Here is a 13,518-nt window from a genome sequence, read left to right as displayed (position 1 = left end):
GAGGTACAGGAAGCCGGAACAGGAAGTGAGGCAGGGTCCGGCGGCGTCCCCCTGCTAGCAGCTGTTGCAGGTTATCATGAGATGCCTTGGGCCAGGTTTGAGGGCTCGGCGCCTGTTCCCACCCCGCTACCCGCTGCAGCCGCCCGGGCCTCGGGCGCCTCGGCTGTGCAGCGGGCTCACGGCTGGCGCCATGGACGAGCTGCTACGGCGAGCCGTGCCACCCACGCCGGCCTATGAGCTGCGCGAGAAGACGCCGGCGCCCGCCGAGGCGCAGTGCGCCGACTTCGTGAGCTTCTACGGCGGCCTGGGCGAGACGGCCCAGCGCGCCGAGCTGCTCAGTCGCCTAGCGCAGGGCTTCGGCGTGGACCACGGCCAGGTGGCAGAGCAGAGCGCCGGGGTGCTGCAGCTGCGCCAGCAGTCGCGCGAGGTGGCCGTCCTGCTGCAGGCAGAGGACCGGCTGCGCTATGCGCTCGTGCCGCGCTACCGCGGCCTCTTCCATCACATCAGCAATCTGGACGGCGGCGTGCGCTTCCTGGTGCAGCTGCGGGCCGATCTGCTGGAGGCGCAGGCCCTCAAGCTGGTGGAGGGGCCGCACGTCCGGGTAAGGCCCCACCCGGGGCCCCCGCCTCCACCCCGGGGCCCTGCCCCTTCCTCCCCACTTCCTAGGTCCTTATCCAAGCCCCCTGCTGCCCTCCGGCTCCTCCTTGCCGGCAGCAGGTACACAGTGCTTATGGCGTGGTACATGGCATTGGTGCTGTCTAGTGGGTACCCATTGCGCTTTACTCCAAAATAGCTCTCTTTTAAACTGCGCTGTACCTGAACAAGGATGGAGTGCGGCCTTGGGCAGAGCTGGAGCGCCTACCCCGAGCGCGGCACCGTCCTGACAGGTTACAGGAACTGTACCTAGATAGCCAGAAGTGAAGGTCACCACCGTCTTAGTTTCCAAAGCCTCCAGCCTTCTTTCTGTGCGCGACTCTGGGTAGGAGATTTGCTTCCGAGCTCAGCCCTAGACGCAGTGATTCTGAGTTTACTTTTTAGTACGTGAACTAATGAGCTGCTTACCTAGCGGGATCACGTAGCTTGCAAGTAACGGAGGTTTCTTAAGTATTGTCACCTGTCACCAGAAGAACTAGAGTATGGATGTGTACACACATGAGCCAGAGGTCAACCTGGAGTGTTGTCCTCAGAAGCTGTCCGCCTTAGTTTCTGAGACAGGCTCTTACTGAGACTCGGGACTCGCCAGTTAGATTAGGTGGGCTGCTCAGTAAGCCATTCTGCCTGTTAGGCAGTGGAGTACCTCCTGAGCACTCTAGCAAATTCTGTGTTCTAATAAGTTCGGTGTTCATTGTGTGCTTTTTCTGTGTTAGAGCATAGTTTATTTTTTGACAGGGACAGAGATTTCAGTATATCAAGTGCCCCCCACCCCACCCCCGTGGCCTGTGAGCTGGAACTGTACTCTTTCTTGGCCCCACCCTTTTTTCCCTGACAGTAGTTTTGCCTACCCTCCCCCCCAGCTCTGGACTCTCCACAAGGCAAAGCAACTTTCCCTCACATACCCCAAAGAGGTCACTCTGGAAAGCCAAGCATCTCAGAAGAGGCCGGACTTTCCACTGAGAGAAGAGCAGCCTCCACGATCAGTGGGGCTGAGTGCAGCAAGCGGTGGGGAGCGGGGGGCTGACAGGCTGATGGTTCCGGGGGCTCTCGGGCATCTCAGCTTCTCCTGTGACTCATAACTGCTGTGTTAATGAGCAGAAAGCACAAGAGACTGTTTCTGTTGCCTATTGTGTGACCTGGTGACCTGGACGCTCGCTGTGGTTACTTCCGTCCAGAACAGCAGTTATAGAAGCAGACAATGAGACTTCTCACCTTTAGCCTACATCCCCTGTTCTTGAGTCCAGCATCACATGCCACAGCTGTCAGCAGCCCAAAATAGAAGAGGCTTCCAGAGGAGAGGCGTCATCAGTGGAGCCAGGGTTCCTGGCCTTTTCTTGCCATGTCAAAATGTAGTCCATCATGCCTGCACAGCCAGCCTGTTCCAGCCCCACAGTGAGGGCACAGAAGCAGCTCCCCAAGCCCCAGAGGATGGGTGTAAGATGATGTGTTTGCATTTTTCCCTAGGGATAGTTAGTGTTTCTTAGCTTACTCTTTAAAAATGGAGATCTTGAGACCTTGGAAGGATGATCAGGATCAGGTGCAGAGTATGCAAAAGCTTCTTTGTTCTGTTTTGGAGACCAGACTGGCCTCAGAGTCATAGAGATCAACCTGCCTCTGCCTCCTGAGTGCTGGTTTGTACCCCCACTATGCCAAGCTTTTTTTTTAAATCCGTGTGTATGTGTCGTGGGTACAAATGCACATAGCATCAGTGGTCAGCCACGGGCACTGGCCCTTGTCTTCCAGCTGCTCACTGCTGCAAATGCTACAGGCCTGCAGCTTCCAGGTGTCCTCTTGACTCTCCTTAGGAGTGCTGTGTCCATGTGTCCAGCTTCCACTCAGGTTCTGGAGATCCACCCAGCTTTGTATTTTCCAGTGGGAGGTGCTTTACCCATTAAGCAATCTTGAGCCAGAGCATGAGGGTTCATAAAAGGCTATCCTGTGTTGCCAGCCCGTGGCTCTCCAGTCACCATTCTCAACACCTTCTCTGTCTTCTTGGGGATTAGTGTGGGGGTGAATGCTTTGACTAAGGTGAACTTTGCCCTGCAGAGCCTTCACCCGAGTTTGTTTTTGTTTTTTTTTTAAATGAGATTGAGAACATAAGGTGAAGGACCTGCATAGCTTCCACCCAGCCGCTTTCCCAGTTTGCATCCTTCCCAGGACGGGCAACTCTCATGCACCCTGCAAGCAGTCCCTTCCAGCTCCTTCACCCTCTCCCATGAGCCTGAGAGTTGTGTGCAGCCATTCAAAACCCTCTCTCACATTGAACAAGGTTCCTTGCTCCTGGGTTTGTACTCTGCACCCTGTAAAGCTGCCCAGGACAAAACTATGCCTCCTCTGTGTCCTGTTACTTAACTGCATGAATAGAAAAACCATATTTATGTAAAGACTTCTTTAGATGTGGAAGGTCGCTGCAGTGAACCAGAAGCACTGTCTGTTACTGTTCCATGTATCACTGTGGAATTCACCTGTGAGTAATAGACCCACAGTCACAGAGGTCTGTGTAGCAGAGAAGTTGGTCACTTGGGTTGAAGTCTGGAGTGAAGTAGCCCCAGGCTAACCCTGCTCTTCAGTGTCCTGGATTGGGGGTGTACTGTTCTCTGAAAAACCATCACAGTCACCTCCTGGCCCAGTGTGACTGCTCTAAAATTTTCTATCCCAGCAACTACCAGCTCACAGTGGAAAAGACGAAAGAAAAAAGTCAGCAAAAGCCATACTCCTGATGTCATTGAGGCTCCCAAAGCCATTACAAGACCCCTCTGCTTACAGCTCGTTGACCAGAAGTCAGGCACATGGTCTCTGCCATGTGCAGTACAATCTTGATTCTACAGCCATGAGCCCGGCTGGAAGCATGGGTATGGACTCTGAGACATCAGGATATAGAAGTGTATGTCTGTCAGTGGGTGGATAGACTCCTGGGGGGACACTGGCTTCTCTGAGGCTGCCTTCCTCTCTCTTGCGCAGGAAATGAATGGAGTACTGAAGAGCATGCTGTCCGAGTGGTTCTCCTCTGGCTTCCTGAGCCTGGAGCGGGTCACCTGGCACTCCCCCTGTGAAGTGCTTCAGAAGATCAGTGAGTGAGTATGGCGGCCGTGGCCTGCACAGCTTTTACTTCACCTGATCTATGAACACACTAGGTGTGGGTGCTGGGCTATTATCACAGGGAGGGTGGAGATTGGGGTGCACCCCAGAAAGACCCTAGCCAGTCTGTTAGTCACCCAGGGCCTCGTCACCAAAGCTGTAGGGACTAATTGGAACAAGTCTTGGCCTGAGAGGTCAGAATGGTGCTATTTCATCCAGTTATTAAAATACCCCACCAGGATAATCACGTCACGATCAGGGCTCAGTGCAACACATACCCTGTTGTCCTGCCCACACTCCACATTGGCCCATATAATTGAGGGCCGGAAAGCATCCTGGGATGTAAACCTTGGTAGTGTCTACTATTCTTCCCCATGCTGGAAGTAGGAATATGTGGGATAAGGCTGGAGACATGTGTATCCACCAGTGTTGGCAGCATGGGAATTTATTTCCAAAGTAAAGATAATAAACAGTGTTCAGCAGCAAGAAATTCCAGTAGGTTTGCCTGAAACTGCTGCATAAATGCACCTGAGAACCCCACAAAGTCCTCTGAAAGCAGGTGTTGAATGGGCAGCACATCCTGTCATCCCAGTCCATGGAAGGCTGGAGCAGGAAGACCATCTGAAGCTCAATGTCAGCCTCTGTGATAGTATCAGACCAGCCAGGGCTGTAAAGCAAGACCCTGTATCAGGACAGACAACGTGGTGTTAGACACAGAGCAGAAGTGGCTAAGGAGATTGGACTCAGCCCTTGATAGTTTATAATTCTCGCATCTGTCTAATCTCTGTATTGCTTGGTCAGGTGTGAGGCTGTGCATCCTGTGAAAAACTGGATGGACTTGAAGCGGCGTGTGGGGCCATACCGGAGATGCTACTTCTTCTCCCATTGCTCCACCCCTGGGGAGCCCCTGATTGTCCTGCATGTAGCTTTGATGGGTGACATTTCCAACAACATCCAGGTACTTACAGGTGGTCCTTTCAAGACAAAATAGGCCTATCACTGTGGGGTGTGTGTGTGTGTGAGTGAGTGTGTGTGTGTTGGAAGTCTTCTACTACATAGGTCTCAGTGACTAAATTTAGGCAGCAAGTGCCTTTACCACTGATCCTTCTTGTCTGACCCCAGCATTTTTTTGTCTATGTGTGTTGTTTTTCAAATAGGTCTCACTATGTAGATCAGGCTAGTTTCAAACTCACAGAGATCTGCCTGCTTCTGCCTCCCAAATCCTACATGACCATGCCCAGTTTCCAAGTATGTTTTAGATGGTTTTATCCCTTTTTAAAAGACTCTAAACTCTGATGGCTAGTGTGACTGGATAGGTAAAATCTCCTGGTGTGTAGTTTCAGGCCAGGCTAAGGATAAGCACTCACCTGACTGTGGTGACTTCGAATTGAGAAGAGCTTGTTGTTGGGGGAGGCTGCTTGCTTGTTTCCTGGCTGCCCAGACTCCCGAAATAATCATACAGAAACTATATTATTGAAATTACTGCTTGGCCAATCACTTATGCATATTGCTATCTAGCATCTTTCTCTTCTGGTGACTCCTTGGCTTTTCTCTGATTCTGCCTGTGTTGACTATAGTTTCTCTCCTGCCTGATCCCATAGCCTGTTCAGCCCCAAAGAAACACACAGAGGTCTGCATTAACTATAAATGGTTGGCCTATTAGCTCAGGCTTCTTATTAATTCTTATAACTTACATTAACCCATAATTCTTGTTAAATTTTGAAGTCAAGCCATTTCAAAATATATATGGTGTATTAATCCAGCAGCATTTGTAATCAAATGTCTTTTAGCAGCTATTGTTTCTTTCTCAGCTGTAAAACTATTCAAAGACAACACTACAACATACAGTATCCATACTCTCTGTGTATTTTCCATCTTTATGTGGCTTTATTTTAAACTCTATTTCTTTTACTTTTACTTTTTGATTTTTGTTTTTGTTTGTTTGTTTGAGACTAGGTTTCTCTGTGTATCTTTGGCTGTCCTGGCACTCACTCTGTAGACCAGGTTGTCCTTGAACTCACAGAGATTCGCCTGCCTCTGCCTACCAAGTGTTGGGATTAAAGGTTTTTGCTATCACACTCAACTGGCCAGCTCTCTCTATATATCTTTTCCAGCCTGGCTATATTCTGTTAAGCCATTGGCTGAAAGCAGCTTCTTTATTTATTAACACATACAGAAGGACCTCCCACACCAAGAGCTTGAGTCTGTTAACAGGACCCTGTGGGATGGCAGAGAAGTGCAGAGCAGTGTGCTGTGGCATTTGGGAGGCAGCTTGACAGACAGATGGGCGTGGTTCTGTGTACTGCTGCAAACTGCGGGGAGCTGAAGTTGTGAGGGCTTCACTTGCCCCTCCTGTGGAAGCTGGTCCTCTGCAGGCTTCTAGTAGGAAGGTATGGACAAGCATGTGACGCTGGGGAGAGTGGATCACAGCCACACGGTAAGACCTGCGGGCAGATGAAAGCAGTGAGATCCCTGGAGAAAGCAGGTTTGTTCAGAGCTAGAAGATGTGGGGAGGGCTCCGAGGTCTGTATAGACATTACAGAGATAAATGGATCATGAAGCATGGTGAGTTAGAGTCCCTGGCCTCGGCTTCCCAGCTGGGGAGCTCAGATGATGAGCATCAGACAGATGGGCTCATGTTCTTGATGAACAGAGACAATGTCCTTCAAAGTTCCACACCTTCGAGCTGGCTTGGGAACTAGTGTTGCTGGTGCTTCTCTGGGGCAGCTTGGTATGTGTATTAAAGTTCAGAATATATTCCTCCTTATCTGAAAATTCAACTCTGTGAGTTCAAGGCCAGCCTGGTCTACACAGTGAGGTCCAGGAGTGTAGAGCCACACAGGGAGACCCTGTCACAAGATAAAACAAAACTCCCCTCATTTAGTAGACAGTGAGAGCCAGTGAAGTCTGGCGTCAGCTAAGAGACCTCACAGCAGAAGTGATTCCTTAGCTTGCTTTGTGGAGGTGTCTGTGTGAATGTATTTTAGGAAAAATAAGAATGCATAGACAGTCCTCTAAAGGGCACATCTTACCCCAATTGCCAGTGGCCTTGTGAGGAACAGAAGTACAAACTGAGCAGGGGAGCAGAGACAGCTCTGGGCAGAGGATTGAGAGAAATCTCCACATGTGGTCCATTGTCCCCAACACATTGCCCTTCACACAGCGTGTGAAGCAGCTTGCTCCAGAGGGGTCTGGGAAGACCAAAGGTGCTGCTCTTTAGCAGAGCTGGCATGGGTCTCCAAGTGGTGAGCAGGGCGGTGTAAAATTGTCTCCTCCAGAGTTTTCAAAACAGATGACCTGAGCCACCAGAACCTGGGAGTGGGGATGGAGACTAAAGTCTCCGCCAGCACTTCTGCTTCCTTTGTCCTGTGAGTAGTGATAGTGTGAGCAGCGCACATGGCGCCCTTCTGAGGCGTGCTGCCCGTGTTTTCCAGAGCATCGTGAAGGAGGACCCTCCATCTGAAAGGGAGGAGAGGAACAGGATCTCTGCTGCTATCTTCTACTCCCTCAGCCTGACCCAGCAGGGCCTGCAGGGGGTGGAGCTCGGGACCTTCCTCGTAAAGCGAGTTGTCAAGGAACTGCAGGTAAGCATGGTGAAGCAGTGCCCCAGCTCCAAGAGTCTCTGTCGTCATGGCAGGTGAGCCCTGCCACCTCTCTGGGGATATAGGATCCAGATAGGAGGGGTTGAGAGGAAGGAAAGGAGGCAGAACAGCATCAGGTGCCACCAGGCCAGGCTAGGAACCAAAGGAGCAGGCATCTGAAGAATAGCATTGCACTGGCTGTGCAGCACACATGTGTGTGTATGTCTCAAGGACATGCGCTATCTGGAGAAACCTTGCCTGTTTTCCCCTGCACTCCTGGTGGCACACATCAGCCACGTATGTCAGCATGGCCACCATCACTCTCTGCTGCTCCAGCCCTTGTAATACGGTTGACAACCCTCCCCACCATGCCATGCCAGACACTTCCTCCCTGCAGCCTTCAGGGCCTTGTGAGGGAAATTCGCAGGTCAGGCGAGCAGTATGAAGGCAAATGCATTAGCTGATGTTGGTCTGATTTCCTTGACTTTGCTGCCCTGGAGGGACACGTTACCTTTCCTGAGACAACAATGCAGCAGTTTCTCCTGGGCCCAGCTTTTCTGGCTGCCCTGTGGGGATCTAGGTGGCCAAGTGAGGAGAGTCTACCTCTGAGCTGCTGACAGAGACTGCATCGGCTGCTTCCTGCTCCCTCCCTCTTCTGCCCAGGCACAGCATACAGTGCAGACTCACAGGGCTGACGTCACAGCAGAGCCTGTTGCAGTCGAGGCACTTCTATGTTTGGCACTGCCTTAGGCTAGTAATGCGGTTTGCTCATGTAAGGCAAGCAGCCTATCACTGAGCTACAGTCACAGCCCCTGCCCCCCCCCCCATCCGCCCATTGTAACACTTATTTTGAGACAAAGTTTTTTGTGCTGGACTTGAACTCATGACCCTCCTGTCTCAGCTCCTGCATAGCTAGGATGACAGACTCGCACCAACATTCCTGAGGAATCAGATAATTTCGTGTTTGGCAATTTGCTTTATCATCAATCTACCTCCATCCCTCAGAGGTAATGAAAGCAAATCTCCTGTTGTCTGCTGAAGGTGTTAACAAGTGATTCAGGGAGAGGAGACTCAAGAGGACAAGGAAGACAGGGAGAGAACAAGATCGAGGATTCTGGGTGATCCGCCCAAGACCATTTGATTGGCAGAACTAGAAGCTTGACCCAGGAGCCTCCTGTGACCTCAAAGTCCTTATAAGTGTCCTCTCCTGAATGCTGGCCCCGACGGGCTCACTGGGGTTACAGAGGCAGCACACTTGAGAGCCCCAGTGCTCATGAGAAGAGTACGGGAACCCATTGACTCCTGGGCTGTTTTTCTAAATTGATAAGTAGGACATTACACACAGTGTAAATTCACATACGGAATGTAAGATAGCCCCAGCTGTGGAAGAGCGCAGAGAAGGCCATAGGCACCCGACATGCTGGACTCAGAGCTGTGTCTTCACAGCAGTGGAATTTTCCCATAGTGGGCTTTACTATGTTTATAGCAGGGAGTGCTTATGTTTAAGACTGTCCGTAAGATCTCTGTGTGATTCATATGATGGTGACGAAGCTGTGTCCTGTGGTAATACATCTTTACCTGACCCTGCTCTCCCCTCTGCCACCACTGAGGTAGAGCTGGCTGGACAGTCACACATCATGGCATCTATGTCAGTCAAGCATCCTGGCTCTGGGATCCTCCTAGGAGAGGTGTGGTGCAGAGAAAGTAAAGCCCACAGCCCATCATTAGGGCCAGCTCTCTGCTTGTAAGCAAGCCGCCCACTCCTGACCTCTGTTTCACCACTGTCAGTGGTGTGACTGGAGATATCATGATTATAGGCTAATCTTGGGAACACAAGATGCCTCCAGGCCTTGGCACTCCCCAGCGTCCTTGTGGACATGGCTTGAAAGAAAGAAAGTACAGCTATGCCGTCAGCTGACCCTGCTGCCGGCTGCAGCACACATAGGCTGTGTGTGGGGACTGTTCCAGTATGTGTACCCCTGCTGACCATGTGCTCTCTGCCTTTCCTTTTCCTACCTGCTGTGCAGAAGGAGTTTCCTCACTTGGGGGCCTTCTCAAGCCTGTCGCCTATACCTGGATTCACCAAGTGGCTTCTTGGGCTCCTGAATGTGCAGGGAAAGGAGCATGGGAGGAACGAGCTATTCACAGACTCAGAGTGCAAAGAAATCTCAGAGGTCACAGGTGACCCGGTTCACGAGAGCCTCAAGGGCTTCCTGAGCAGTGGTGAGTGGGTGAAGTCAGAGAAACTGGTGCAGGCACTGCAGGGCCCACTGATGAGGTTGTGTGCCTGGTACCTGTATGGTGAGAAGCACCGAGGCTACGCCCTCAACCCAGTGGCCAACTTCCATCTACAGAATGGGGCCGTGATGTGGCGTATCAACTGGATGGCTGACAGCAGCCTGAAAGGCCTCACTAGCTCCTGTGGCCTCATGGTCAACTACCGCTACTACCTGGAGGAGACGGGCACCAACAGAATCACCTACCTGGGCTCCAAGAACATCAAAGCCTCTGAGCAGGTCCTCAGCCTAGTGGCCCAGTTCCAGAAGAACAGCAAGCTCTAGGGACATCCTCCCAAAGCCTAGGCCCTTGCTCAGAAAGGAACTGTGTTTGATGGGCCAGGCTTACTCACCGTAGGAGCCTTTTCAGGGAAGCCACAGCTGTGCTGTGTCCCCTGACCTCAGCAGGCCCTCAGGAGGCCCCACCTCAGCTGTCACTGTGCTGGCCGACTCACTGCTTGGAGGAGGTTCCGGTGTGGGTGCACACACTGTGGGAGATAGCACTGTGCTCCTCCAGAAGCTGCCCTGCTGCCCCACAACCTGTGCCTTCAGGAAGCTCTGCGCTCTGCAGTGTCATCCACAGGCTGCCCATGCCCAGGACAGAACCCAGAGTACAGACCCTTGGATCTTGTAGAGCTGACAGTCATGTGTTCCTCCCTGTCTCTGCCGTGGCTGCTATTGCAGCTTATAGCTCAAGACTGGAGGCTTTGTGACATGCGCAGGGCATAATCGGCCCCTCAAGGATGCTGCTGCTTGAGGCCAAGGTTGGCTTATAGGGCATAAATGAGATTCCAGTTCACAATGAACTGAACAGTAAAGAACGAGTCTGTTCTATAAACACTAAACATGATTGTTCACTACACACCTTTCTTCAAGTGTGCTTCACTGTGTACTTTTATTCAAGATCAGAGTCCTGGCAAGGCTCAGGGTCAGCTCTGAAATGTCCACAGCATCACATTCCCCAGCCAATCCATTGGGAACCGAGTATGGATGAAGTCAGGTGCAGGACGAGGAGCGGAGAAGAGGTGTGTATGTGTGTGGTTGTCTGTATCTCAGCGTGTCTGCATGACTGAGAAGGTCTGTATGTGTTGATGTGTGTAACTGTGTGTATATATGCTTGTGACGGAGCTGGGGATGGGATGGTTTTTTGAATGTATCTGGATGCATCTACATCCACACACGTGCATCTGTGAGTGTCAAACATCAGCAGGCACAGTGCTCCTCTCAGGATGTCCCTTGCCTTTGTTGACTGCATCTTCTAGACCTTCCCAGACTAGCCTGCCGGTGCAGAGGGCTGGCTCCTGGAAGCAGCTGGGATTAGGGGCTAGTGTCCTCTTCACCCAACTAGAGGCAGGGAGTGGCCGAGGCAGGGAGACCTCCAAGGCATAATCTGTCCCCCAACTTCACTCAATACCCTGTTCTACAGGTCACCCTCAAACCGCCTGGCTCTCTCCATCAGCTTGCTGACCACCCTTTAAAGTGTAGTCCTGGAGCCCCTCCCTCCCCTGGCCTTCACCTGCTGCCAGCACTCCAGGTGCTAAGTCATCTGACCTGTTGGGATCCCACCATGGCCCGACCCTTCTAGCCTGCAGGGCCCTTCAACAGCTCTGGAACCCCATTCTCACTAAGACCTATGGCAGGATGCTCCTGTTGACACAGATAGGAAAATAAAAGGACACTTCTCAGTAATCCCACTTCCCTTCTCAGGAGCTGGGGGATCTAAATGAAATGAGGATGGTGGGATGTGGGTACTAGAATTAGCGCAGCATTTGTGGTGTGGTAGATCGCTCTGGCCCCTTCCCAGGCCAGCTGTCCACCCATTGCCATCAGACAGCACTGCTGCGGGTCCCCTGCCTTGTCCAAAGGGTGCAGAGGAGTGGGGTTTGGGTTAACTGGTCCCTTGCTCGCAAAGGCAGTCTATCCGGAGCCACAGCCCACACAGACCTTGAACCTGAGCTCAGGGTGCAGAACCAACTCTAGGTTCCCAGAACACTGAACTACTGGCAGGCAGAGAGCTGGGGAGGAATGTGGAGTTGGAAGGAGTACAGGGCTGTGGGGGGCCCACTGAACTTTGGGGGAGCAGAAATTGGGGTGCATGGAGCTGGGGATACACATAGTTGTGGGGGAACAGAACTAGGGACATGACGCCATTACTTCCCCTCCTCTCTTGTATGCCTGGTCTGCTTTGCCACTAGAGGCTGTCAACACGTGTTTCAGGGAGCCTCTCTTGTCTCCATTCCATAATCTCATTTAGGCTGACTAAACAGCAGTTTTGGGCTTGAGCCCAGATCGCAGATCCATATCCCAGTGCACCAGTGGCCACATTTCAGGCATCAGCCCTTGAGTGACCATTGTTAAAATTTTTCATGTCACCCTGTGCATAAGGATTCAGTATTTTATGTCCTTGAACATAATCTAAGACTGAAAATAGGTGATTAAAAACAATAGATTCTTGTTAGATTGTGGCTTCTTTCATAAAGGGGTAAGGCTAGCCGGGCGGTGGTGGCGCACGCCTTTAATCCCAGCACTCGGGAGGCAGAGGCAGGCGAATCTCTCTGAGTTCGAGGCCAGCCTGGTCTACAGAGCTAGTTCCAGGACAGGTTCCAAAGCCACAGAGAAACCCTGTCTCGAAAAAGCAAAAAAAATAAAGGTGTAAGGCTGAAGAACTTGTCTGTGACTAAAGTGCCAGGACCCACATCAAAATGGGACATGACGACACACACCTATAACCCCAGCACTGGGGAGACAGAGACCCTAGGACTCCCTGGAGCTCACCAGTCAGCTGTCTAGTCAGTCATAAGCCCTGACTTCGAAGCGACCTCAGAAGATAAACAGGAGGACAACAGTGGATGATACTTGATGTCAGCCTCCACACACACACACACACACACACACACACACACACACACACACACGATGCTTCACACGCACAAGGGGGGGGGGTGGCGTGAGCACATTAGAAGACAAGGAGCATCACCAAAACCAGTCAAGCCTGAAACACTCTCGCATTCCACCATTTGTGAAGCAAAGGCTAACTCAAAAGTCGTAGGCTGTGCTGCCACCAACAGAGTGAAGCCTAGGCAGGCTCAAGAGGAAATACATCTGTGGCCACCAGCACCGTTGGCAGGAGCCCAGAAATACAGAGCAGAGCAGAGTGGGACTCGAAGATGGCATGTGCCCACCTTTATCTCCTGCAGATCTCACTGGCCTCCAGGGAGTCTTGACGAAGCCACTCAGCTATCTGTGAATCTTGCAAGCTGTGGATGTACGGTATAGCCTGGCCCAGGTCTGCAGCCTGTGGTTTCAAAGGAGAGTTCCTAGGACATGTTGTCTTAGAGCTCTACCGTAGGTCCCGGTGCGTTACTTTCCCCGGGGGGTCCATTTTTTTAAAGTTGTTAATCACGAGCAAGAATTTTAGAATGTTTGTATTGGCCATCTGCTTTCACGTTTGGTGTGTTTTCTGTTTTATCACATTTTTTCTATTTATTTATGCATGTATGTCGGCACTCACGCTGTGGCATTCGTGTGGAGGCCGGAGGACAACCTGAGGAGTCAGATGTCTCCTATGGTGGGTCCCAGGGCTTGAACTCAGGCAGTCAAGTGAGTCTTGGCATCAGGGCCCTTACAGGTGAGCCGTCTCATGAGCCGTGTGTTTCTCTGTTGTCCCCCTTTCTGTGCGCATTCTCTGGTACACCCAGGTCTACCTGGGCCCTGCGCTCACAGGAGAAACTTGTAGGAAGGAACCTTTGTTAACTATTTACATATTTATTGTCAATTAACCAATGACTGACTTCTGTCAGCTGTGGTCGGTGTTCTCAAAATGTTTAATTTGGCTTTTTGGAAGCTATAACACCTTTTGTAATAGAAACAATAGTTCAAATAAAGGTAGGATTCCTGTGCTAGCCTAGGAAGTCTGAAAAATAAAAGTA

General features: G+C 51.4%; 1 protein-coding gene across 1 annotated transcript; it reads left to right on the top strand.

Moving 5' to 3' along the window:
• The first annotated feature begins 25 nt into the window (after nucleotides 1-25).
• Mlycd (malonyl-CoA decarboxylase) lies at nucleotides 26-10,451 on the top strand. The gene is made up of 5 exons (XM_041650642.1): nucleotides 26-601; nucleotides 3,616-3,728; nucleotides 4,534-4,690; nucleotides 7,167-7,316; nucleotides 9,341-10,451. The coding sequence occupies exons 1-5, from the start codon at nucleotides 77-79 to the stop codon at nucleotides 9,872-9,874; spliced, it is 1,479 nt and encodes a 492-aa protein (XP_041506576.1). The 5' UTR covers nucleotides 26-76; the 3' UTR covers nucleotides 9,875-10,451.
• The last annotated feature ends 3,067 nt before the right edge of the window (nucleotides 10,452-13,518 follow it).

The sequence above is a fragment of the Microtus oregoni genome, unplaced genomic scaffold (assembly GCF_018167655.1).
Source record: "Microtus oregoni isolate MIOR12 unplaced genomic scaffold, Mior012 000004F_ref0000308, whole genome shotgun sequence".
Lineage (NCBI taxonomy): Eukaryota > Metazoa > Chordata > Mammalia > Rodentia > Cricetidae > Microtus > Microtus oregoni.
Note: the sequence above shows the minus strand (reverse complement) of the source record. Positions and strands in the feature narration are given on the sequence as shown.

What these genes read in the sequence shown, in the direction of transcription:
- Mlycd (XM_041650642.1), top strand. Translation starts at nt 77, where the DNA reads ATGAGATGCCTTGGGCCAGGTTTGAGGGCTCGGCGCCTGTTCCCACCC. An exon ending in GTGCTTCAGAAGATCAGTGA is followed by an intron (nt 3,729 to 4,533) that starts GTGAGTATGGCG and finishes TTGCTTGGTCAG; the next exon opens with GTGTGAGGCTGTGCATCCTG. An exon ending in ACATTTCCAACAACATCCAG is followed by an intron (nt 4,691 to 7,166) that starts GTACTTACAGGT and finishes CGTGTTTTCCAG; the next exon opens with AGCATCGTGAAGGAGGACCC.